Genomic DNA, 24,636 nt, shown 5'->3' with positions numbered 1-24,636 from the left:
ACGCCGTGGATGGAATAATTTGGCTGTCGTCGATCGAGAAAGCATGACGGGGCCGTGCCAGGTAGAGAGGTCCGCCAGCACTCGGCCGGCCGGAGGCTTCAGGGGATGATGTTCGACGCCACCTCAACCGCCCGCCAGGCGCGTATTCGCATTGAGCCGCAGCAGGGCCGGTGTCATGATGTGGCGATCGTCAATGAGGTCAGTGGTACTGTATGTCGCGGCAACCGTCACAGCCTGATGAACGGACAAATGAGTCTGGACGAACATCTTACATGGCCAGCTACTGTTCCGGGTCGTGGCTGTTTACGGGACGACAACGAGTCCGCGACCAGGGTGTTACTGCAGTTGTCAGTGCCACGGCTCTTGGCCGAGAGATGGCGACATCTTGGTCCAGAGAACCACCTTCGGATCTCCTGGGCTCTCGTGTATTTTCGAGGTCGACTGTTGCCACGCAGGGCCTTGGTACGGCTGGTGAGACGCCTTGACCCGGTCCCTTGCATGAGACAGAGGCTGACGAAAGTTGAGGCCGAAGCCGACCAACCCTTCTTTCTCGGCTTCGCGCAATGCAGTGGCTCTGCTTACACAGTGTGGAATGGGAGCCGGGTCTTCAAGTCCTACCGGAAGTCCTCACATCTGTGTGCCCTACCCCCGCGCAGTCCCGTATGGTACGCGCACAGTTCAGAGTCAAAGCTGCCCATCAGCCCTACCGGCCGGTCAGCCATGCTGCCTCTCTTGACGACGACAGCAACAACAACGTTACTTACCGTCTTACCTGCAGTAAAGGTGGTGTCCAGCCAAGTGTTGTATGGGTACTGTGCTGCCCACGCCTGCCACGCCGAGCTTCCGTGCTGCAACCTTGCCCAACTGCTGTCTGAGCTGTCTGCAGACGAGTAAGACCACCTTGTGCTACGCGAGAGGAAGTAGTCTAGCTTGGCTCCAGCAATTGGGCTCTCCGGCTCTTCAGACGCTGCCGGTCGAATCTGCCTTGCCGACTAAACCCCGCCATCCTCCACTGGCTGATGAATGAGACCTGCATCCTGCCTGTCCGCCTGTCCGCACTGGGCCAGCTCACGAGCAGACGAGGCAGCCGGACAGTAGTCCCCTCTCAGCCAAACAGCAGCCATTGCACGCCTGTGGTCGCAGTAAGGCAGGCTGGTGACTTGCAAAAGACAGAATCCTCCTGCTGGAGAGTCTTTGCAAAGAAGGACGGGCGCCCTACCACGCGCTAGGGTGCAGCTGGGGTGGTACTGTCCTGGACCGTAGTCTCGTGTCCTACATTGCTGCCCGCACTCCGAAGTCCTACCTAGGAATTAGTAGGCTACTGTAGGACAGGACACACGCATACACCCACAGGTACACTCACGCGCGCACACACACACACACCCACACCCACAGGAACAGGTACAGGAACCGCACACGCTTGCCTGCTCTGTCGGCTCCTCGCCTGGCCCCCGACTTCTGGAGCCTCATCCATTTGACCTTCACCCCCATCTCACAAACATGGCCTAGACGTGAAGTGCCTCTTTGACCCGTCTTCACGCTCTCAGAAGACTCGTTCTGAGCCGGGCAGCTATACGAGATACCGCGAAAAAGGTTCACTGCTCTTCCGCCTCCGCCTCCGCACCCGCCTCCGGCCTGCGTACGGGACAGAGTATAGAAGCATCGCTCGCATTGTTCAACGCTCGACCATGGGGTCGGAAAAGAAGGACGGGCCCTTCGTAGGCCCATCCGATGCACGTCTGCCTTCGCTTGCCGCCGTGGACCGCCTGCGATGGGCCCGATCCCCACGATCTCAGCACTCGCAGACCTCATCCCCGGACCCGACCTCGACGGCAAAGAATGCATCGTCCGATGTGTCATTGTCCTGTGTCACCCGCGGAACCTCCCGCGACGATTGTTCCTACTCACGGTTCCTGGCATGGGCTGCTGTGCAGCGCAACGCCTCACGCTTCATGAGCTCTAGCGACAGGCTGTCCTGCCCTCTGATAAGATGCAGGAAACAGCTGCCCGACCACGAGAGCATGCTGAAGCACCTCGCCTCATGCCCTCAGCTGCCCACCCGCGAGTACTGGTGCTATGATCACATGCGGGTCGAACACTTCGACGATGCGACATGTAGACGGTGTATCAGCCACCCTTCCAGGAGACGGAGGATGCTCTCAATGGCCAAAGGCTTCTTCTCGACCCTGGGCCACAAGTCGAAACGCGGCCCGGAGCTCGAGTTCGATATCGACGACACCACGGCGTTGGCGCCACCGAGCTATCTCGAGTCACTGAGCTTCGATCCGCCGGCTGAGCCAGAACTATCGTCTACAGAGATCCTGGAAATAGATTCCACTGAGGTAGTGGCCCTGCCTGCCCCGGCGGATGCCGTCCCTATCGTCGACCCTCAGGCCTTGATGCTCCCGGAACTGGACTCCACCATGGTACCGTCGCAGGCGCCGATGCAGTGGCAACCCGCGGTCTGGGATGTCTCGCAAACGAGGAACGAAGCCCGCGCTCCCGATCCAACTTACGAAGGCGTACCTACAGGACAGCCGGCTTCACAAGGGCCTCCACAAGACCCCCCTTACAGCCAACAGGGTCTGCGCCCGGTTTCGGCTTCGAGAAGCAAGCATCTCTCACCCAGCTCCTCGGTTAGGTCCACAACAAGCACGATGAGCAATGTCAGCAACATCAGCTCCATCACAACGGCTTCCTCGTTATGGAGTACACCGTCCACCGCGTGGTCTGGCTTCGAGACGAACTTGACCACGCCGTCAACGGGTCTCATCAGCCCCGTCGACATGTGCCCGGAACATGACTTCAACGGTTTCCCAAAGCAATGCCCCTCTGACCCACTGGGCATGCTTCCCGAGCTGCCAGAACTTGAGGCAGACATGCCTGTCATGCCTGAGCTCTCTTCTGGTGAATTCTTCTCATTCGACACCGATCCCGCCAAATTGTCCTACCCGCAAGATTTTGTGCTCGAGGAGGATAACACAGAACAACCAGCTCCACACTCGACAGAGGCCCAAGGTCCAGGTGCCGTCGAGTCCGGGACAAAGTGCCTTGTTGCTTCCGCGTGGGATGCTCTGCAGGAGCACATAGTCTCCTCCGCGGACAAGATTCGGCACGTCCAGAACAACCCCTTAGCCGATCAACTCAAATTATTGTCAGCTAAGACAATCGCACAAAGAGGCTTCTCGAGTCTCCGCGGCATTCTTGAGTCCCGCCCATCAGCGTCACCATTGGACACTCTATGCTTGGTTCATGTTATCTACAGTTTCGCCCTTGTGGTCTATGGAGACGACGCGACGCGACGATCCGGCGACTTTTACACGCAATCTTTACTTTACTCGACGTGGTTCACGCCCGAGAACCAATCGTTTTATCGGCAAGTGGTACAGACGATTTGGCAGCCAGGTGACATGACTCTGGAGCAATGCCAGTCGCTCAAGGCCGCTCAGGTCGGACGCACGGCATGGCCTCGCAGTCTGAAGGGCAAGGAGCGTGCAACAAACTCGTTTGCCAGTCACGCCGAAGTTCCTGATCCTCTGGTGACGACGGCACTGCACTTTTTGGATGGTATGTATTGGAATCCTTAAGCGGCACAATTTCTTCTCGGCGCAACGAAAGCTGTAAAGACAGTGGCTGATGATTGAATGTCGAGTAGAACTGGAGATCTCTGCGGTACTGAGCGCCTCGCCCGAGGCGTTAGCCGCTGATCTTTGCGCAAAGCATCTACAGGATGGATCCGCCAATTCGCAAACGGGCACCCCAGTTGCCGAGAACATCGCTGGCCTGATCAACGCATTGAGCATCCTTGTTAACGAGTTTCACAATGTGGATGGGCTGATTGCTGAGTTGAGCAATGTGAACCAGAATATCAGCGGTGGCCTAATACTCTCAACCCGTCGGTTTGAGCTAGAGGCCCTTCAAGCTGGACAGGTGAGTTGTTCTTGTCTCCCATCCCGATCTCGTCGACGAGGAAGGTTTCTGACATCAAGACAACAGAGTTGCATCGTCCCCGTCCAGTATTTTGACGACTATGTTCCCCTGGTCCGCAGCCTTTGTGATCCTATCTACGAGCTTGACAGCAGCCCGGAGGCGCCGCGACGGCAGCACTATTACAATCTGAGCATGGCACTCAGCGAGGCGCTCATCGTGGAGCTGGATGCTGCCCCGCCTGACACTGTGGAACTTTCCGAACCAGAAACCGACGACGACGCCCTGTTCGACTGTATTTTCGGCTCCCTTACACCGAGTCTGACGGATGACTTCATTGTGGACATGGACGTGGACATTGAGACGCAGCCACTGTTGAGCGTCGAACAAGAAGGAACGTCGAAGGCGGCAGATGTGAAGGGGCCTGCGTGCAGCTCCACGCCCCCCGGAGAAAACACAGCGCCGTCCAACACAGCAAGCCCGTCCGGGTCCACCTTCGCTGTCAAGAATGCCCTGCAGACGCCGATCTCGCCCACCTCGCCTCCGGCGCAGAAGCAAGAACTGGCGGACGCGTGCTGCGACCTGTGTGGCTACCGTCCAAAGGGAGATCCCAAGTGGTTCCACGGCTCCATGGCCAAGCACAAGAAGACGCAGCACGCGATGGGGCCGCCCAAGATCTACAGCTGCCCGTACCCGGGATGCAAGAGCGCGTACAAGAACCGGCCGGACAACCTGAGGCAACACCAGATAGAGAAGAATCACTTCGTGGATGGGCACGACGGGACCAGCAGGAGGCCGAGCAAGAGGAAGAAGATGGCATAATGAGAAACAGTCGGGAGGTGCAATTGCCTGCCTCGGGCGATGTGTTGGCGGCCCGGGCGTCGTTTCCCTGATGTATATATGTGTTTGATGACTTGTTTTCATCTGCGAGATACCACTGCTGCATTTGTACATAACCATTGGCGTTTCATGGGACGGGGTTGGTTTTATAGCTGATTGTGGTCGAAGTAAATTCCAACGGCCTCGGGTGGGCCAGGGAATACCACGAAGTACCTCGGTGGCACCCGGACTGCAAATAATCAAGCCAGACATTCGAAGACCTCGAACTATGGAAAACACAACGAACCACGAAGATTATCTCATGGCCCAGAGCCACAGTGACCAGCCAATTACACATTCAGCATAGGAGGCAGAGGAAGTCGCAGCGTGCCGCGCCTTCACTGCCGAGCCGAGCCGACGACAACTGCTTGGGTGGGTCTACTTGCCTGAGTACTTAAGTATGTAATCTTAGCGTCGCGAAGAACTTACACCAGATCGAGGTAGACCGCGACAGAATCCCCTACTTGTTGCTTGAATTTCCAGATACGAACCAGGTATTCTTTTGGCCGCCTCTGATCTGGGCTTGAGTGTGCTCTGGAGTGAGTGAAATTGGACAAACAAAAGTCACAGTCATCACAGCCCAGCGAGCTGAGACATCACACGACCTACTCCGCCTCACCAGCAACATAGAAGCACACCTGCCAGCAACATCACCCAACATCACCCAACATGGCGGGCAGCAACTCAGACCTCCCGCACATCTGCGTCCTCGGCTCGCTCAACATAGACCTCGTGTCGTATGTCCCCCACCATCCTGCCCCGGGTGAGACGCTCACTGCCAACTCGTTCCACGTGTCCCCAGGCGGCAAGGTGAGCGTGCCCCTTGCCCTGTTCTCAACCCCATCTCCTGACAAGCCCCGCAGGGAGCCAACCAGGCAGTAGCATGCGCCAAGCTCTCGCGGCCGCGGCCCGAGGGCGGCAGGCACGCAGACGACACGCAGGCGGCGGCGCGGGTGTCGATGGTCGGGTCCGTGGGCGCCGACACGTACGGCGAGATGCTCCTGGACAGCCTGCGGTCGCACGGGGTCGGCGTGGGCGGGGTGACGGCGCCGCGGGACCTCAAGACGGGCATCGCCATCATCATCGTCGACGAGCCGACGGGCCAGAACCGCATCGTGCTCAGCGCCGAGGCCAACCACCAGGGCATGGCGCCCGCGGACTTTGAGGCCTCGATCGCGCCCCGCGCCGGCACGCCGGACCTGCTCGTCATGCAGCTCGAGGTCCCGCTGCGGACGGTGCTGCTGGCGCTGGCGCGCGCGCGGGGGCAGGGCGTCCCCGTGCTGCTGAACCCGGCGCCCGCCGTCGAGCTCCCCGCCGAGGCGTACGCCGGCCTCGCGCACCTGGTCGTCAACGAGACGGAGGCGTCCATCCTCTCCGGGCTGCCGGCGGAGAGGCTCGACACGGCGGCCGGGTGTGCCGAGGCCGCGGCGTGGTTCCTGGGCAAGGGGGTGCAGACGACCATCATCACGCTCGGCGGGCGCGGCGTCTACTACAAGTCCGCGGCGGCCGAGGGCCTGCTCCCCGCCGAGAAGGTGCGCGAGGTCGTCGACACCACCGCCGCGGGGGACACGTTCGTGGGGCAGTACGCGCTCGAGGTGGTGGGCTCCAGGGGCGGCGCGTTCGACCTCGAGGCTGCTGTGCGCAAGGCCAACAAGGCCGGTGCCATCACGGTGCAGAGGAAGGGCGCGGCTGCTAGTATCCCGTGGAGGGATGAGGTGGTATGAGTTGCTGCGAGGAAGTCGGCGTTCCGATCTGGCGGGGACCAAGTGCTCTCACAGCGTAGCAAACATAGCACGGGACATAGGGCCAATATTTGAATAGGGCTACATATATGTACTAATGCCTCTAAAGCATATACCTAAACCCATCCCCATCCCCATGGCTCTTCTCCCCCGCGAACAGCCGCTCCTCCTCCTCCTCCAAGTTCCCACCGGCGCCGACCCCGTCCCCGTCCGCGCGCCGGTTCGCCCTCGCCAGGTACGCCCTCAGCCCCAGGGCGAGGCCCGCGACGCCAAACATGGCCGCGGCACAGACGCCCATGCCGCCGGTGAACCACGGCCCGTCCTCCTTGGGGTACAGCCTGGTGCCGACGAGCGGGCCCGTCTGGCCGATGACCTGCATCAGCGCGAACCCGGCGCCCTTGTGGTCGCGGCCGCGGGAGTTGTTGATGTTCCACGCGATGGCCAGGACGACTACGGAGAAGAACCCCGCGGCGGCCGGGAAGACGGCCAGGTACCGCGCCATGTTGAGGGCCTCGCCGCCGAGGAGGTCGCTCAGGCGGTGGCTCAGCGCGAGGAAGGCGTACCCCAGCGCCGAGGACAGCGCGCATGCTGCTATGAGGTAGGCTCGTGACCGGAGGGCGTCTGAGGCCTTTGCCACGGCCAGGACGGCGATGAAGGAGATGAGGTAGGGGGGCACGGAGAGGGCCTGTGACGCGACGGGGGTGTGGCCCATCTGTGTGAGGATCGAGGGCAGGAAGACCGGGAGCGACGAGTATGCTATGTTGGTGAGCAGGAATATGCATGCCGTCGTCCACGGGACCGGGTCGCGGAGCACGGCCCAGAACTCGGCATACCGGCCACCTCGCCGCCGACTCCCTCCCACGTCGCACGGGTCCGAGAGGCGCAGCCTGGCGATCTTCTTCTCGCGCCTGGTGAGGTAGTCTGCCTCCTCGGGCGAGTCGGGGATGACCCTGAAGGCCACGGTGGCCACCACCACGGCCGGGAAGCCCTCGACGAGAAACAGCAGCCTCCACGGCGCGATGGGCCCGTCCTCGCCAAACTTGGTGATCAGCCACGCGAGGGATGAGGCAAACGTGGTGGCAAGCGGCGCAGCTGTGGTTGGAAGGATCCGACTATTAGCACTCGCTCGCTCCTCATCAGGGCCAAAGCCTTACCGGAAATGAAGACCGCCGTCCGCAGCGCCAGCTCCTCCCTCCGGAAGAAGAAGCTCAGGTAGATCGGGATCCCGGTGAAGCCAGCCTCGCCGACGCCCAGGAGGAACCGCAGCGCGATCAGGACGGGGTACGACGTGGCCACAGCCTGCAGCGAGGCGACGACACCCCACGACAGCACGAGGCTCGCCACATAGACGTGCGCCGGAACGCGGCTCCACAGCAGGGACATCCACTCGAAGGCGATGTAGGCGATATAAAAAGATGCAAGCCCCCACTCGAAGTAGGCCTTGCCGCGGCCGGCCTCCCCCCCAACACCATCATCCTTCGCAGAAGTGGTGCGCCCGAGGAGATCATCATCCATGCCTGCGGTATAGGCGTTGCCGATGTCTATTCTTAGAATGTCAATAATTGACTTTTTTTTCCAACCCTGCTTGATACGCCCCCCTCCCATCCATCCCCAACGAGGACATCAGATGAAGAATGACACCCCATTGGGGAACGGCACTTCTTGCTTCGTGGGGGCTGGGCGCAGGAACACAGGAACGGGGGCAAAAAGCCACATTCCGCCAGAATAGGGCACAAGGGAAGATTGAAAGGAACACGTGGGAAATGAATCAATCGAAAAACAGAAGACAGAAAAGCGAGACGGACTTGACCGGTCGAGGAAGCTCAGCATGTACAGGAATGCCACGAACAGGACCAGCCGCCGGTCCAACTTGTTGACGACCGCGCGCTCCTCCTCGGCCGTGTAAGCGAGGCCATTCCTGCGGCGGCCATCGGTTTCTCGCGGCACCCGCCCCCGCAGCTCGTGTGATCCGTCGCCGTCGCTAGAGCCGTCGCTGCTGCTGCTGCCGTCGTCATCGCCGCCGCCGCCGAGGAGGAGAGGGTGGTGAACCAGAGCCGGGCCCTGCTCCTCCTTTTCGCCCAGGTCGTCGTCACCGCTGCTACTGCGGCCCTCAGGGGTGAGGCGGACGAGCCCGGACGAGCCGCCCCCGGGCGGGGGTTCCTCTGCAGCTGTCGTCTCCGTCGCGTAGTCAGACATCATACAAACGGACAAGAAACGAGTGTGTGTTCAATGGGGATGGAGGGAGACTCTGAAGGTGATGGCCGCCATGGCATGGCCGACCCCAGAGCTGCGAGGTCAACGAGCCGACGTCAACGGTCACAGGGGTGCCCGGGATGATGAAATGAGCGGTAGATCCACGCCTCCACACCAGGTACTGTTAGGGCGTTCTGGCCCGGCTACGCGGTGTGGCTTTCTTCTCGGTTGCGCTAAAACAACATCTGAGCCAGCATCCGACTGAGCGCCGTCAGCTGACACTCGTTTCACCTGGTACCTTTGTTGTTGTTGTTTTCCTTTTCCCATCACCAAGTCGTCCTGGACAGCAAGACTGCGTTCGCTTGTTCTCACAACCGACGCATCGAGTCATGTGGCGTATACTACACTGGCTGATTCATTGCAATGAATGTGACAGGCGTCTTCACCTGTATGGAATTTGCATCAGGCTCTCACCACTGGTTCACTGAAGGCATCGACACGTATTTCTCTTGGGCCAAAAGGCCAATTTATTCGTCTAAATTGTCTTTTCGAGGTGGTATGTAACAGCGATACAAAGAGAAAGGGAATTCCGTAGATCAGGCATATGTGTCCCTGTCCACTCGGACTGCAGTTCCCAACTTGACTTGTGCATCCATCCTTGTCCTCGATTCGACCTTGTACAAGTGACGAGTAGGATATAGGAGCTTCTTCAGCTCCAAAGCCTCCCCCCTCCCATGCCTCTCCTCGTCCCCTTTTTGTTTTCATCCCCACGCGTGACGGTCGTCATTCCCTTTTGCTTCGTCTTCGTGCACGCTCGTCACCTCCAGTAAGAATAATGCATTAAAAAAAAAGTACCTCGTGGCCAGACCAGGGCCTGAAAAATTGGCCCTGGTCCTCTAAAGCAACGAGGGGATATCAAAGATAACAGCGGGCCCTGGAGGAGTGTCCAGGGCCCGCCTGATTGAAGGCTAATAAGACATGGAACGACACACGTGTAGCCGACCGCGCCGTGGTGGCGCGGTCTCTGCTTCGCCGGCTCAACAAGTCCCCACCCGCGGTGGTAAATGCACGAAGCGGACCAGAAGGGTATCGTAATGGTGAATCAGAAACAAAAGGCTGTGCGAGATGCAGAAAAAGGATGTGTTGGGTAGATGTCCAGTCAGATCTGATGTCGAGGTTTGCCCATTTCAGTTCCAGCCCAACGAGTTGGCTGCCGCGACGGGCGGGGAGATGTAGGCTGTGCGGGCCGAGTTGCTCATGCCACTTTGGCCGGTCCTGCCACTGCCATGACTGTCACGCCCGCCTGCTGCACCGTAGCTGGACATGTCGCGGCTCAGCAGAGCACCGCCCATCAGGGCCGGGCTACCAGTCTGACGCATCGGGGAGCCGTGTGAGACGGAACTGGTGCGGGCGTGTGCCTGCTTCCTCCGCTTGTATCGCCGCGCAATGATGAACATGGCAGTACCGTAAGCAGCCGAGACAACTACAGCACCCACGGCAATACCGGCGGTCTGTCCTCTCTGGCTTGCGGAGGAATCGCCAGATCCCGAGTTCCCAAATACGTCGCCGCCGTTGCCACTGGGGGAGGACGGGCTGGATGAGCCACCGCCACTGTCGGTGCCGGTAGAGCCAGATCCATCAGCACCACCACCGATGATGATGCTGATGGTGGAGTCGATCTGCTGCGTGATGTTCCTGACCAGCGTGTCCTGCTGTTGGTACAGCGCCGAAGCCGGCTGCTTGACCTGCAGGGCGAGCGTGCTCACCAGATCCTCAGGGTAGGTTGCAATGGCAATGGTCGGGGTGTAGCCCTTCTTCTGGTCGTATCCTTGGAGCGGCTGTAGCCTTCTCATCTGAACAAGTTCACCGTTGCTGATGCCACCTGCGTGAAGCAGCGCCTTGGGAATTCCTGACAGAACTTGAGCAGCCGCCTTGGGATGGCTGGCAATGAACGCGTAGTTCAAGGGGAACTTGAAGCCAAGCTGGATTTCGACAGTGCCATCGGGGATGGGCAAGGTGCCTGTGTCAGGTGTGATAGCCTTTGGCAGGTTGGATGGCAAGGAAGTGGCGGTTGTGGCAGTTTCACTGCCAGTCACAGTGCTCGTCGACGGCGCAACGATAATGGTAGTGGGCAGCCAGGACTCAGAGGAGTCGGTGATCGTGGAAATGGGGACCAAGCTGCTGCCTAGGCTCTCGGAGGACACGGTTGTGATGCTGGGAAGCGTGGCTGAAGTTGTGGTCGACTCCCCCGAGGTGATCTCGGTAGTAGTTCCACTATCCGTCGTAGAGATCGTAGCATTGGGCGGCAGAGTGACGGTGGTCGGCAACTCAGCTGTGGTCGTGGGGACCTCCTCCGTAGTGGAATTCTGAGATATGGTCGTCCCATCTGTCGTTGTCGGCGGCAGGATCGAAGTGGTCAGCCCGCTTGTTGGCAGGTCCGTGATGGTAGTGTTGGCAGTGATTGGAACCTCGGCGGTGGTGGATTGCCCGCCGGTGCTGATAATCGTGGTACCGTTGTTGATGTCCGTGGGGGTCGGCAAAGGCGAGGTGACGGTTGAGATGCCAGTTCCTGGTCCAGTTGCCGAGGGGTCTATAGTCTGTATAGAAGAAGTCTCGGTGGCGGAGGTGAGGGTGGTGGCACCCGTCCCAGATCCAGTGGCCGACGCATCGATCGTAGATTCGGAGGAGGTTGTGATACCCGTTCCTGGACCCGTAACAGAGGCGTCAATTGTCGATTCAGCAGTCGTAGTAGGAGTGGTGACACCCGTGCCCGGACCAGTGACCGAGGGGTCGACACTTTGAGCGGTGGTCTCGGTGGGGACAAGTTCGGTCTCAGTTCCATTGGCGGTCGGGTTCGCGAGGCCACTAGTGAGGTCGGACACGAAGCTGCTCAAGGAGGGGAGAACGATTGATGATGATGGTGTGACGATTCCGGTTGGTGCAATCACGATGCCGGAGCCTGTTCCGGAGCTGACAGCCGAGCTGGGCCCGGTCGGGATCGGGCCAGTGGTGGCGGTGTTGGTTTCCACGGTCTCAATCGAGGTCGCATTGGTCGTGTCGGCTGCGGACGTGGGCACGCTGTCATCGCCGGACTGGGTGCTGCTGCCTGTTGGCTGAGGTTGGTTGACATCCGAGGTGGTCGTAACAGTCGGAGCTGCAGAAGCATCCGTTGTGGCATCCGTAGCTTCTGACGTACGGCTCGTCGGCTGTACGATCTCGCTGGGGACAGGACCCGTCGAGCCTGTACCAGTGACTTCAGAGACCACGCTGCTCAGGTCGGAGGTAACTTCGGACACAACACTGCTCAAGTCAGAGGTGATGGGAAGTCCAGTTGGAAGCAACGCCGTGTCGGTGGCAGACCCTGTGCCCGACCCAGTCACAGTCGTGGCATCCGTAGTAGTGTCCGATACACGGCTTGTTGGCTGGATAGGGTCGCTAGGGACAGGACCAGTCGAGGCAGAGCCCGTGGCGGTGACATCAGAGACAACGCTGCTGAGATCAGAAGTAATTTCGGACACAATACTGCCCAGGTCGGAGGTGAGGGGAAGGCCGGTTGATGACTGCTGGGTCGCGCTGGTCACAGTCGTTGCGGTCGCACTTGGGGTGTCATCTGTTGAAATACCAGTAGTCGTTTCGGCCACTGATGACGCGGACGGAGTGAGCACGGTAGTGTCCGAGACCGTGCTGCTGTCGGTAGTGGTCGGTGCCGGCGCGTCGTCAGAAGTGGCAGTGGTGGTCGGAACCTCGTCTTCGGTAGTGGTCGGAGTCGGCGCGTCCTCAGCAGTGCTAGTAGTGGTCGGAACGTCGTCCTCGGTGGTGCTCGTACTCGAAGCCGGGGACTCGACTGTGGTGGATGTCACCGATGTCACTAATGTCTCCGATGTCACCGATGTCACCGTGGTGGCGCTGTTGGTGTCAGACTGCGCATCAGACGGCGTTGGGATCAAGACGGGGCCGGATGGTCCCAGCAGGCTCGTCAGGATGTCCGATAACGAGAGACCCTGAGTTGACGAGGATTCGGCGGTGGTCGTCTCGGTCGTTGTCGTCTCGGTCGTTGTCGAAGGCAGCGGGGTGGCGACATCCGTGGAGGTCGCGTTGGTGAACTGTCTCTTGACCTCCCGAGGAAAGTATATCTTCCGCTTGGCCACTGGTTCTGCGCTGGCCAAGGCCGAAGCAGCCACCAGCGCAGAGACCAGAAGCGACTTGGTCTGCATCCTCTCAACCTACTAACAATTCATCCGTACCGAGTGTTCGAAGGAGAGTCTGCTAGGTTTCGAATACCAAAAGTTGGCGAGGGCCTATGCAGGTGGACTCGACGACAGTCAGCACGCGTAGAGCCGGCGAGTTGGTGTCGAGGAGTGCTGACGACTCACTGTCAGGAATGAGGCAATAAACGAATGTACTTGACAATGGGTCAAGGAGTGTGTAATCTATATGAGTCGTCAGTGTCTAGCCCATGCAACTCCCATATGTGCTGCGCGCATGAATGATCCGCCAGTGGCTGCTCGCAGTTGGGACAGGGAACCAGGAAACGAGGGAACTGTCCCAAGCGTCGGGGGGCTCCACCTCCTGGGCGGCACAATACAGAAAATAGAAAGGGCCGAGGCTACTGACATTTTCTGGCGTGGGCCAAAAAAGAAGGAGTGTTTTGCGTTTGGGATTAAAGAGCGACTTGACGAGAGACTCGTCAGAACGGAGGTGAAGGTTCACAGCAGAACGGTGGCCGTGGTGGTTTAGGAATTGTTGTGGGAAAAGGTCGAGATTAAGCCAGGACAGACATTGGCAGCGCAATTTCGGGAAAAGGGGGCCGTGGAGTTGGGCGGGCTAATCCCTGGTGGAGATCGGCCGCGGGAATGCAGGACGGGCCCTTTCTTTTGTCTATCTATCGATTGCCCTCGGACCGCTGGGGGAAGGCCGCTGGGAAACAAGACAATGATTTCACCAAAGGGAACAAGACGTCGCCTTTCGAGAAAAAAGAGAACCGGTCGACGTCGACGGGAATAGAGAGAGGGGGGAGGGGGAGAATGGAAGAATGGGACAAGGGACAGGCGCGGTGGTGGTGGTGACAAGTAAATGAAATGTCAACCAGAGTCAGTCCAGTCAGTCCAGTCAGCCCAGGACGAGGATACGATATAGACGAGGACAAGGCAGGACAGGCACGCGGGCACAGACAGGGACCGGGGATCTGGGAGATTGAGGAATGGGATGGGGGTGGTAGCGTGGTGGAGGGCGAGGAGGGGGGGCAGGGGCAGGGGCACCACGCGCGGTCGAGCAGTAAAAAGAGGAGCCAGGCGGGCGAGGGATAATCAGGATTGGAGGAATGCAGGGAAACGGAAGGGAGGAAACAGAAGAGGGACCCCATCCGCCATCCGCCCCCAGCAGCGCCCAGGCCAAAAAAGCTGTGCATGCTGCAAGGAGCTGGGAGCAGGGCCGGGGGTGGCTTTGCTTGCCAAAAGAACCTAGCGCGCCTTCTTTGCCTCCTTCCTGCGTGTGTGTGTGTGTCTCCTCTCACCCACCCACACACCCCCCCGTCCCTCCTTCCTTCCTGCCAGCCTGCCCATGTCTGGTTGGCACGGAAGGAGGGGGCCGCTCCCTATGCTCAGATACGGCGAATCTTGCAGCAAACCTTGCTGATGATGCATGTAGCCAGGTAGCTTTGGTAGTGATCCCCCGACAGGTCACCGTCCGAAGTCTGCGCCCAGCTGGGTTGCAATGATGCAGGCCCAGCGATGCATCCCAAATCCGCATCCGCGTCCCAATTTGTGCGCCCACCCATTCGGCGTCCCAGCGGCAGAGATGAGGAAGAGATCACGAGAGACAGATTGGGAAAGGGCCATACCTCACCTTGGCACACCATGACTAGGGTTGTAGGGGCCGTAGCAGCAGGCAAGCAGGCTATCGTAGCAGCGTAGACATCACCACCGCACACTGGCGCCTCCGGGGTCTTCTGGGGCCCGTGCCCGCCAGCATGGGATGCCGGTGCCGATGCCGACGAATGGCCGGTGTTCTGGGTTGTGTGCTCTGCTGTGTCATGTTGCAAAATGCAACATGGACGCAGCATGTGCTGTGCATAGCAGACAATAGTTCTGTAGAGCAACACAGCCAGACAGCCAGACAGACAGACAGACAGACACGCCACCTGCGATGAGGCATCATGTCACGGCCGGCCCCACCGGCGCATCCGCCATGATTCCTGACGCGATGGTGTTTCCCCAGTTGGGATACAGCGAGCCAAGGACGGAAAAATCCTCATGCCGTAGTCCATCCATAACCATCCTTGGAGGCTTGATTTGGCCTAGAGTGGGAACTTGTGTTCACAAGCCTCAGAAGCGATGGAATGACACGGCGAGCAATCCCATCGTGGGCCGGCCCAACCATCGTTCAGCCGCTTCGCCGCAGCCTCGCAGGAGGGGCCAGGAATTGCAAGATTGCGCTCCGCAGAGCCCCGTCGTAGCCGGTGGCTGTTGGTCTCGCGATGCGTGCTGTTGGTTGACGTCGTTGATGATGTCGAGGGCCGGCTCGCCGGCGCCGGTTTGTCGGCGTGCTGGCATGTAGTCGTCGACCTGAGACCCAGGGCTCAGGGCGTGCTTTCACACTAACAGTAGGCCCAGGCACAGGTCCCCACTGTTGGCCCCGTCCCAGCGCCAGGCACCGTTTGTCTGAGGGCAAAACGACGGACACATAGATGGAATGGCAGATCGACACTCTGCCGGCAGATGGACCTGACCACTGGCCAATGGTGTAGACGCAAAGTCCCACCAACCTAGCCTGCCAGCCTGCCAACGATGTCCACTTCCAGAACCAGAACAGGATGATGTGCAAAGAAACAAAACGGCCACGTTCTCGGCCGTCTTTGTCAGAACTGTCAGGGTTCTGGACTGAGCGGATTGAGTGTTGGCAGCCAGGCATGCCAGGGCCCAGTGCAGGCAGGTGGAGAGAGAGGGGGGCTTGGGGGTCCCAGAGGGCCAGAGGGCCAGAGCCCACCCTGCGCACTAGTCCGTCTTCCGTCCGCGGCTCGCCTTCCCCTTCCTGTCTGCCTGTCAGGCGGGCGAGCTGGGGATCGCCAGCCGGCTGATGTGTGAGTGGCCAGACTGCCGTGCCGAGCCCCACCCAGACAAGGATGCTAAAATTAATGTTGCCGCCGTGGTGGCTTGGTCCGGCCTGCTGTAGCGTCCTACCTTATTGTGCGTGCGTTGCGTGTGCTGCTCCTGCAAGCGAGCAGTCAGCAGATGGTACCACACAACCACAGCCTGCGCCAGAGACACGGCAGATCTCCTTTGAGGCCACGAGCAACTGGACGGAAGGAAGGGCTCCAGGGATCCTCTACCCACCCGCATGCTAATAATAAAGAAGATGGGAACAACGGCCCCAGGAGGATGTGGTGTTAAGCCACCACGCAGGTGTGCGGCACGGCATGCTAAAAGGCAGACAGTCTGGCACCAGTGTGCGCCGCCACCGATGGCACGATATTCGACAATTACCGATGCTGGACCACGGCTGGACCACGGCTGAGGTGAGGTGAGGCGATGATGCCAGGAAAAGCTCCCGCCCCCAGGCACTGACTGCTACTGTGTCCACAGCACTTCGTCCGGCAGTGCTACCAACGCGACCAACGCGACCAACACCAGCTCCAGAGTCGCTCTAGCGCTGACAGGCCAACAGCCAACTGATCGATAGTCTCAATCTCGACCCTGCATCGTGAGATTGAATATGGGGATCCACTGCATCGCTGAGCAACGCCGCAGCTCCACTGCCAAGCGCCAGCCAGGACCACCACCAACCGTCGCAGCCCGTGGGCACTGAAGCACACGTCTCTCTCCATGCCACTATTGTCACTTGATTAATCCACGATCCATCATGCAACGGCCATGACTCCCCCCGACGCCTGGGCCGCGTTTCCAAACGTCAATGACAGGGCCCACGCGCCGCAACGCCTGAACGCCTGAACGCCTGAACGCCTGAACGCCTGAACGCCTGAACGCCTCGCAGCACGCCGAAGAAACGGGCAGGCCAGGCTTGCCAGGCTTGCCAGGCGTGCCTGGCAGGTCTGGCCAACTTTCTTTATCGGGGCCTCGAACTTTGACCTTGACCTGCATCACCTGCATTTCATTTCTCGTCCCCGGCGAGCTTGGATGGTCTAGCCAACCACACACACGCCCCCGGAACGCCTCACAGAGTCCGGTCAACAAAAACAATGTCCGTGCCTCAGGAACGAGCCGCACGCACAGAACTTACGTAGTAGAAGGATGTGTCGCCTGACCGGTTCTGCCGGTTGAGCACGCCCGCAGCGCCAGGGACCACCCACGCCGTAAATGCCACTGGTGTTGAGTGCAAAATTTGATCGACCCGAAGATGGCTTTAGTCAACGGGCGTCTGGGCATTGCACCCATCCTGACATCCCCATCCCGCACTTCGTTTCGCCTAGCCCGGGTGCTAGCGATATCAGACTAATGCCTCACCATCACCGACCGGGCTGGCGGGCTGGGAGCTAGGCAATAAGTTCGGGCCATTGCGCGCTACATACGGACTGCCGGACAGGCAGTAGTACTATTAGAGCAGGACCACGCTGCGGGCTATCCTACGATTCCACAGCAGGCCAGACGATTAGTCACGACATGATGGCCTGGTCTCGCAGCACCCATCGGTGGACCCCTCGGTCAATCTCATTCAGGTCCAGGTATCCGTATCTACAAAGTACGACGCTAAAACACCCACGCTGTGAGCGCCATCCAGGGGCTCCGTATGCAAAGATCCCCAACACGAGCCCAAGTAGCATTGACAGCGAGCCCAAGCAAATCTCAAAATCAGAAATGTTTCCTCAAACACGACGTTCTGCCACGTAGCGTTATGGGAACAAGCTTCGAGAATGCATGGTAGGGCGATTGACTTTGTCATGTCCAAACGCCAAAATGTCTTGATGCGACAGGCGCAGGGACATGAGATGAACCGTAAGCAGGTTCGACGCAGCGGGCTGAGCGGCCAGAGTCAGAGTATTGCCTGGTAGGGCAGGGCAGGCAGGGCACCTGCAGGGCTCGTGTTTCTGTCGAAACCCCAGGGAACCCCAAGAATCCCCCGAGACAAGACGTGACAGCCACCATTCCACACCCACCTGGTTCGTGCGAAGAAACGCGGGAGCTCCCATCATGGCTTGTGTTTCACCGCGCCCACATGGAATGAAGAAAGAAAGGGCGAGGCCGCCTTCATTACGTCGGCGCGCTCGCCGCCGCTCAATACTGCTGATTGTTGCTGTTTTCCACACTCGCGTATATGCGTCGTGTGAGTGTGTGGTAGCACCCGACTCTCTCACATGCCCACACCTTCAGAGGGCTTCTGTTGAGATCGGCTCCTGATCGCCATCTCCTTCACACCTGACCTGCCTGCCAGTCTGCAGGAGTTCCGCCCAAAACCCCAGGAATGCCTAGGGGAAGATACGATGGAACCTCGTATTTCGATGTGTTTTTTTCCTCTTTCTGCCTCCTGGAGGGGGTGGCAGAAGCTAGAGCTCTGCTTCACCTGAAACACGGCCTCGCTAACACCTGAAAGGGGAATGCCCTCGTCTGCAACCCTGGTCACCGCGTCTGAGAATATCGGATTTGGGAGAAATTGAATTGTGCGCTCTCACATCGGTGGCCTCAATTCTCTCATTCGAGTCATATTTTCTACCTTTTACTTCTTTTCTATTGGACCACATTATGCTTGCTCTGTTCTAGACTAAACCTGTGATACTATGCAGTAAAGATTCTTGTCAACCTGACCCCTGGTGTCGTGAGGTTGTCTCGATAAGGGATAGGCGAACTAGCAAGGGCATGCAACACCCCTACACCTCATATCACAGCATCAAAGCACTTCCGAGGTTGCCATGATGCTACTGGGCCTTGACATGGTTCTCAAATGGATTAGTGAATTCGTATCATCAAGAGGCGGTCTTCCCTAGCACACTTGAATTGCTTCACGCTTCAGCCCGTCGAGTCGGATTCTCGTCCGGCTCTTCGCCCACCTCCCATGCCTACCTCTTAGTGAGAGGCAATGACGGCCCAGTAACCCACGTAACTGGATTCTCATCAGTGTGTAGCTTCGACCTATCTTGGAAGCCGGCAAGGTCACAGCAACAGGCAGCTTTATCTCGGATTCTCTAGTCCTTGTAGCTGATGTGTAATATCACCCTCGACAACAAATTCTACTTACGAAATTGCGTGGTGTGAACTAAGGGGCGGCAGGCCAAATTCCCCTTCCTACCCTACAGGGAGCGTCTTCCAAGCAACTGTGTCAATGTGGACTGTCACTCAACAAGACTGTGGTATAGACGCATATCATCAGACTCAAAACTGGTACCCGGTGCTCAATTGTTCAGGAGAGTTAAGAGTATAGAACAGGGCTCACACATTTGAGGGCAAATCAACCCTAATTAGAATCTATGAGCGTAGGAGTAGGGACCGCTTCACCACGATTACTTTCCCCTCTCCACAGGGGACAAGATAAAAAAGGACACAGTCCATAGAATAAGGCTCGGCAACATAAACGACCTTCGTAGATACTGTGATGCATATCAGAGTTCCGGGATATATGGGAACTAACCTCTGCGTTCAACTGTTTGTCTTGGTTCCTGAGGGTCTGGTTGAGACTGGGAGTTTTTCTCGCTCGTGCTTGTCATATCTGGCTTCGCTTCTATTCCGCATACGTCCGAGGACATACATGGCGCCTTCGTACGGTGGTAAACGCTCAAGACCTAAAGTCTCCAATTTCATCGATCTCAGATAGGGAGAGCCTCAAAATATCTCGTCCTGTCAGCCCTCGGGCTCTGATTCATCACCCTCTCTCTCCTCGTCGTCCCAATCCTCGTCGTCCATGTCCTCATCGTCCATGTCCTCGTGGGACCAATCCTCGTCATCCATATACTCGTGGTACCAATCCATGTCGTCCCAATCCACCTCGTCCCAATCCTCGTCATTCGTATCCTCGTCTTCCCAATCATCGTCATCCCAATCATCGTCATCCTCATACTCCACTTCGAGTAACCGCATTTGCTCCTTTCGCGATTCTTGCCAAGCGCAGTGGACATTATGCTCTGTGCGGATCTGATGCAACGAAATGGGTCGAACCACAGGCTTCGAAAGTCTTAGCTTATGGATGGCATCACCATGTGACTTAATATCAGGGCCACAGTCAAGCCTTTCCGTGTGCACAACGAGGCCTCTGGCGCCTTGTTTAATTGCGATGTCTTTCCAGGCCTGGACTACCGCCGGGCGCAGGGTAAAATTCCATGTTCCTCTCCAGATGACCGCGGCGTAGATCCGCTGATACCTAAACAGAGCTGCCAAGCCTGGTCGTCCGTTCCATAACTCCATGGTCCGTAGTGCTGGCATATTTCTTGCTGCCTTCGCTGCATTTGTGAGTAACTGGTCGATTTGTCTCGGGTGCTCTCTCGGTGACAGTAAATCCGACGTAAGTGTAAGCGATTGGAGATGATACCACTCGCGGCCAGTGGTGCTATAGGAGAAATAGGAAGCTGCTTCGATCAGAAAAGATGCCGAGATTTCCCTGAGCCCGTGACTGTTTGCAGCCAGCGTCATGCTCAAAGATTCTCTTGAAGACCAGGAGCGGCCCCTGAGACCACGGATCAGGCGTTTATAATACCAGTTAGAGGCCTCGAAGATTACCAGTTTCCGTAATTTTGTGAGAGCAAGCGATTCGAACAGGCTCGCATATTCTGTGTTCCATTGTTATCAATCCAGTCGGAGAAAAGCTCAAGGGATGAATCTGGGCCTCACTTGCCTTCATTTGCAGTCTTCTGGCGCTCAGGACCTATTCTTTTCCACGGTTCGTAAACGAAATCCTGTAAGTTTGGAAAGCACTCAAGGATCCTCTGGAGTGTTCTAGGATGCCATTGCCGGCGTGTTTGCTGGCGCAGAAGCACACCTGTCACCGCTGGAACCGTTGGCATCTTCTCCGGCAAGCGCCACATGCATGGGGAACCGTCGATCTCGTGGTCATGATCAACGATGTGTATTATGTCCAAGGTCTTAAGAATAGCCTTTTTCTCCTCGAACCTTTGGTAGACATTCCAATCGTGCGCTTCCGGCACATGAATGTCTGCACTGCCAGTGGTACTGCCTGGACTGCGGCCATTCTCTGGAATGATATCAGGCTCGAAGGTCAGGTACTTGAGCCAGTGTTTTGAATCACTGGGAGAATGGACACTGATATCGAGCACCAGTTCGCCAGTCGGCTCCCACTCTTTGAGCCAAGTGAGTAGCTTTAGGATTGGCCCGAGAACATTACCGGCATCGGAATTTGACAAGAATGGATTGTAAGGGTTATGAAAATTACAGATGCAGCATGAGTACACGTCCAGATCCAGGGAGAGCCATATATACTTCACGAGATGTCGGCTGCGGCGAGTGTTGAGAAAGAAACCGGGGAGCTTTGTTTTCGTTATTTTGATCCGAGCGAAATTGTGCTGTTCGATGATGGCTTGCCACTCCCGTGACACCGTAGCGAGTTCGGCGACCGTGCAGCCGTCCTGAAGCAGAGCCTCCAGGATGAGGAGTCGGATCTCCGGTGGAAAATCGGCCCAAGACGCCATCGAAGATGTCTGAACTGTTTCTCTTCGGGATAACACAAAAGACTGGCCGGCTCACGTCCTGAAGGAGATTGACGACAAAAAGGGTGGGTGTATAGAAGTTTTTGGGAATCAGAATTCGAAGTTTAGAATCACATGTACTTTGTGCACAAATCCAAGACGCTATGGCCAGGCTAGATGCGCCACTGTCTTAGTAGGTTTTTACCATGAGTAGGTTCAATACCACCAAGCAAGCCGGCCATGTTGACCAGAATGATATGTCAATTGTGGTTCCCCTATACTTTCCAAGGGTGCTAGTAGTGTGGTGCCGCTGGAAGCCGGTCTAGACTACTTAAGTAGCCTCGCCGGCGCGGCTGCCACGGGGCTGCCGAACTTTTGTTGAGCCAAGCCCAAGAAATCTCGAGTCTCCTGTTATAGAGTCCAGAGTTGTACGAACACAGTGTAACTGATAACAGGTCTACACCATGTACTAGACGTAATAGTTCTTCGCAACGTAATAGAAGTTGAATGGCACAACTTGCCCCAGTGACTTAATACCAGAGACTGAATTGTTTATGTACCGGGCTCTGAATGCCGATACAAGTCCGAGATCATAAGAATAGAAACTTCGGCATTGTCTCGGGTATTAAGTCTTCTTGAAAGTACATGAAATCGAGTGTTATGATGCAGTGAAGAAGGTCCAGGTGTCATAATCCGGCCTCAAAATATTCAAGTATATTTTGTCCTAATCCTAATCCAGAGTCTAAGACCATACACAATCCAGAAGCGTTCTTCAATGATACGAAACCCGCATACACACCATCACAGTAACAGCCACGTTGGAAGAGAAAAGCATAGTACTGTCTAGATTTGACTACAGGGTTTCCATAGCTCATCTTCCGTCTGTGTGTACCATAGGAAACAATCCACGCAAGTCATTCCTATAAGAGACTATTGCACGAGTTGTTATCATAAAGGGGATGCTCATAGAAGGGCTTGCCCCGAGGACCTCAGGAGGCTTGATGTTGCATAGTCACCATTTGACCTACCAAAGATGCCGTTGCTGTGTAGTAGATAGCTAAGTACTTAGGTCAGCAAAGCTCGTTTTCTTGCTGGGAGATTGATGCTAGATATATAAATGTAGTTGCACTATATTATTGCGTACTGTCAGGTACCTAGGTACTTACGACCTGGGATATGTTGAACCCAATGAAGACCGGATATACCACGACCATCTCTGGCATACCTAGAAATGCAAGCTTCTGACCTTGTGGCTGGCATTTGACACCACTTGAAGATATCACGGTCACAGTTTATGAAATGGTTTGTTGCAACTCATTGAGTGCTGCTCCGAGCGTCAACTTGCATAGAAATGGCATCGACTTGATGCCAATACCCCCATAGATCCCAAGTAGGGCTGCGTGTCTGCCAATGCTCCGGTTTGACGAGGGAAATGGCCATAGTATAACGAATTGCACCACTGCGTGATTACTACAAAAGTGACGCCATACTTGCTATAGTCTCGCGGTGTTTCTATTACAATACATGAGCCTGTGTGGACGGCCCAAGAGCCGGAGCTAGGCGCCTCCCTAGGGGATCTGGAAGGTGATTGAAAAGTTCTCAAGCCTTCAGGGTAGAGCGTGAGGGGATGATAAAGTCTGGGTCAATTCAGAGGTATTCGGAACGTACGCCATGTTGAGGCATACTGGAACCTTACCAGAGGACCGCATGCGTCCCCGTCCCCTTTCGAGATCCTGGGCAGTACCAGGGTCATCTCAGGCTTCTCATCCGCTTCTGTATATGCTTGCGAATTACAGTGCTGACAAAAGCGCCTCTTCCTCGCGGTGCATTAGCGGCCGCCTGATTTCTCTGGTTTGACACAAGCCAGAGCCATCCAGGGGGGTTCCTGTCACATATGACAGCAGGTCGGACGATCACCAACGCGCGGGCCTCACCAGGGGACTCTTGTGGCTGACAGTCACTCCACGGAACATGTGCGCTGAAATCTGTAGGCGGCTCGCCTATCTGGGCTCGATCATGGACAACCGGACTGCACTGGGAGATCGCAGCAAGCCAGAGGGCACGACTTGCATCATGCTTGGCTCCTGTCGCTAATTGGCACCATTCGGATGCCACCCGCCGCGATTGAGGGCCCCGGGGGCTCTCAGATTTGAGGCTACCTGCGTCGGTTAGTCGAGATGCGAGAGAGATCCAAGGCAGGTTCGTACCAAAGTAGAACAACTCTCCCGCAGGCAAGGGCCCGCGTGCATCCCGCCGCCCTCTCTTCATGTAGGTGACGAGTCGATTCGGGCGGACCACGTAGTATTGCCAGATACGGGGCTATCGCCCTTGGTCTGTTCCTGCCTCATCAGTGGGAACAGGGATCGTGGAGTCAACAGAGTCTGCTTATTTCTGGGCATAAGATGACGGTGAGATGCCTCACCAAGAATGACAATACGTTGGAAGCGCTGACCTCGGATTGGGCTGATGTGAGAAGATGGAGGACTCCAACGTACATAACCAGTACTCTGGGTGCACGATGCCTCCGTGGCGCCGGGGGGAGAGGCTGACTGACGTGTTTGTTGTCTGAAAAATGCAGCAGCCAATATATGCGACGTAGGTCATTCGACCTCAGTCCCGTCGGGCAGGTTGGCCAGAGATATCGTGGTCGCCTCAGGTCAGGACGCGAGCGCCACACAATGCATCGGCTAGCTCTTCATGTGCAATGACGACAGCCAGAGGGCCAGCACGCACGTTGGCTGTGCATCTGATCCACGACCCCTAAAAGCTGTTCTCGGAATGCCTTCCGTAGGGCCTCACACGACTTGGTCCATGGGGTGATATGGGTGGTATGGGTGGATTGTCGTTCCCCCATGATAACGCCCCGAACTTGCAAGAACAAGCGAGGGAAGCCTGCCACACGGCGGCCCCCGGCCGCGGGGCCGAAGTGTCCGACTAAAGGAACCGACGTACTGTGCTGCTGTGGTAGGTGGTATTGAGGGTCTTCGAACTGATTCCATGCTTTTCTTCGGGCAGGCCGTTCAACGCAGTAAATCGAGTCAAAATTCGGAAGGAAAGAAGCAAAGATGGCTCGTTTCAACTGTGCATGGGGTGGATACAGTTTCCTATCGTGCCAACTGCTTGTTCTCCTGGGAGAGTGTGGCGTGCCGTCATCGTTACCTCGGAGTGCTGAAGTCCCACACGCGTGTTGATGGGAAAAGGCAACACTTGCGGACCGATCCCTGGTAGGCGTCATCCCAGCTTGCCCAGCTGTCCCTGGAGATGCATCCAGGGACGCAGGTCATCTCCAGGGACCCTGAGCTGCACGAAGCGCAG

At 57.2% G+C, this 24,636-nt stretch overlaps 5 protein-coding genes across 5 annotated transcripts; 2 read left to right on the top strand and 3 right to left on the bottom strand.

Annotated features, from left to right (window-relative positions):
- Window positions 1-1,159: 1,159 nt before the first annotated feature.
- On the top strand, window positions 1,160-5,132 carry KVR01_002293 (uncharacterized protein). The gene is made up of 3 exons (XM_044785417.1): window positions 1,160-3,567; window positions 3,656-3,930; window positions 3,997-5,132. Exons 1-3 carry the CDS (start codon window positions 1,689-1,691, stop codon window positions 4,747-4,749), a joined length of 2,907 nt encoding a protein of 968 aa, XP_044647308.1. The 5' UTR covers window positions 1,160-1,688; the 3' UTR covers window positions 4,750-5,132.
- Window positions 5,133-5,475: 343 nt separating this feature from the next.
- Window positions 5,476-6,530, top strand: KVR01_003877 (uncharacterized protein; the record flags this gene model as incomplete). The annotated part of the gene is made up of 2 exons (XM_044786589.1): window positions 5,476-5,616; window positions 5,670-6,530. The coding sequence occupies 2 exons, from the start codon at window positions 5,476-5,478 to the stop codon at window positions 6,528-6,530; spliced, it is 1,002 nt and encodes a 333-aa protein (XP_044648892.1).
- Window positions 6,531-6,651: 121 nt separating this feature from the next.
- Window positions 6,652-8,378, bottom strand: KVR01_002505 (uncharacterized protein; the record flags this gene model as incomplete). The annotated part of the gene is made up of 3 exons (XM_044782721.1): window positions 6,652-7,640; window positions 7,703-8,114; window positions 8,337-8,378. The coding sequence occupies 3 exons, from the start codon at window positions 8,376-8,378 to the stop codon at window positions 6,652-6,654; spliced, it is 1,443 nt and encodes a 480-aa protein (XP_044647520.1).
- Window positions 8,379-9,244: 866 nt separating this feature from the next.
- On the bottom strand, window positions 9,245-14,099 carry KVR01_003944 (uncharacterized protein). Its single transcript, XM_044792828.1, has 3 exons — window positions 13,356-14,099; window positions 13,115-13,171; window positions 9,245-13,052 (listed from the first exon to the last, which is right to left on the bottom strand). The coding sequence occupies exon 3, from the start codon at window positions 12,953-12,955 to the stop codon at window positions 9,929-9,931; it is 3,027 nt and encodes a 1,008-aa protein (XP_044648959.1). The 5' UTR covers window positions 12,956-13,052; window positions 13,115-13,171; window positions 13,356-14,099; the 3' UTR covers window positions 9,245-9,928.
- A 5,426-nt stretch (window positions 14,100-19,525) lies between these two features.
- KVR01_003995 (uncharacterized protein) lies at window positions 19,526-21,324 on the bottom strand (the record flags this gene model as incomplete). Its single annotated transcript, XM_044788752.1, has 3 exons — window positions 19,526-20,322; window positions 20,353-20,448; window positions 20,514-21,324. The coding sequence occupies 3 exons, from the start codon at window positions 21,322-21,324 to the stop codon at window positions 19,526-19,528; spliced, it is 1,704 nt and encodes a 567-aa protein (XP_044649010.1).
- Between the last annotated feature and the right edge of the window lie 3,312 nt (window positions 21,325-24,636).

This window comes from Diaporthe batatas (genome assembly GCF_019321695.1).
Source record: "Diaporthe batatas strain CRI 302-4 chromosome Unknown Contig00003, whole genome shotgun sequence".
Classification (NCBI taxonomy): Eukaryota; Fungi; Ascomycota; class Sordariomycetes; order Diaporthales; family Diaporthaceae; genus Diaporthe; species Diaporthe batatas.
The sequence above is the reverse complement of the archived record's forward strand: the minus strand, read 5'-3'. Positions and strand labels throughout refer to the sequence as shown.

What these genes read in the sequence shown, in the direction of transcription:
- KVR01_003944 (XM_044792828.1), bottom strand. Translation starts at nt 12,955, where the DNA reads ATGCAGACCAAGTCGCTTCTGGTCTCTGCGCTGGTGGCTGCTTCGGCC.
- KVR01_002293 (XM_044785417.1), top strand. Translation starts at nt 1,689, where the DNA reads ATGGGGTCGGAAAAGAAGGACGGGCCCTTCGTAGGCCCATCCGATGCA. An exon ending in GGCACTGCACTTTTTGGATG is followed by an intron (nt 3,568 to 3,655) that starts GTATGTATTGGA and finishes AATGTCGAGTAG; the next exon opens with AACTGGAGATCTCTGCGGTA. An exon ending in AGGCCCTTCAAGCTGGACAG is followed by an intron (nt 3,931 to 3,996) that starts GTGAGTTGTTCT and finishes TCAAGACAACAG; the next exon opens with AGTTGCATCGTCCCCGTCCA.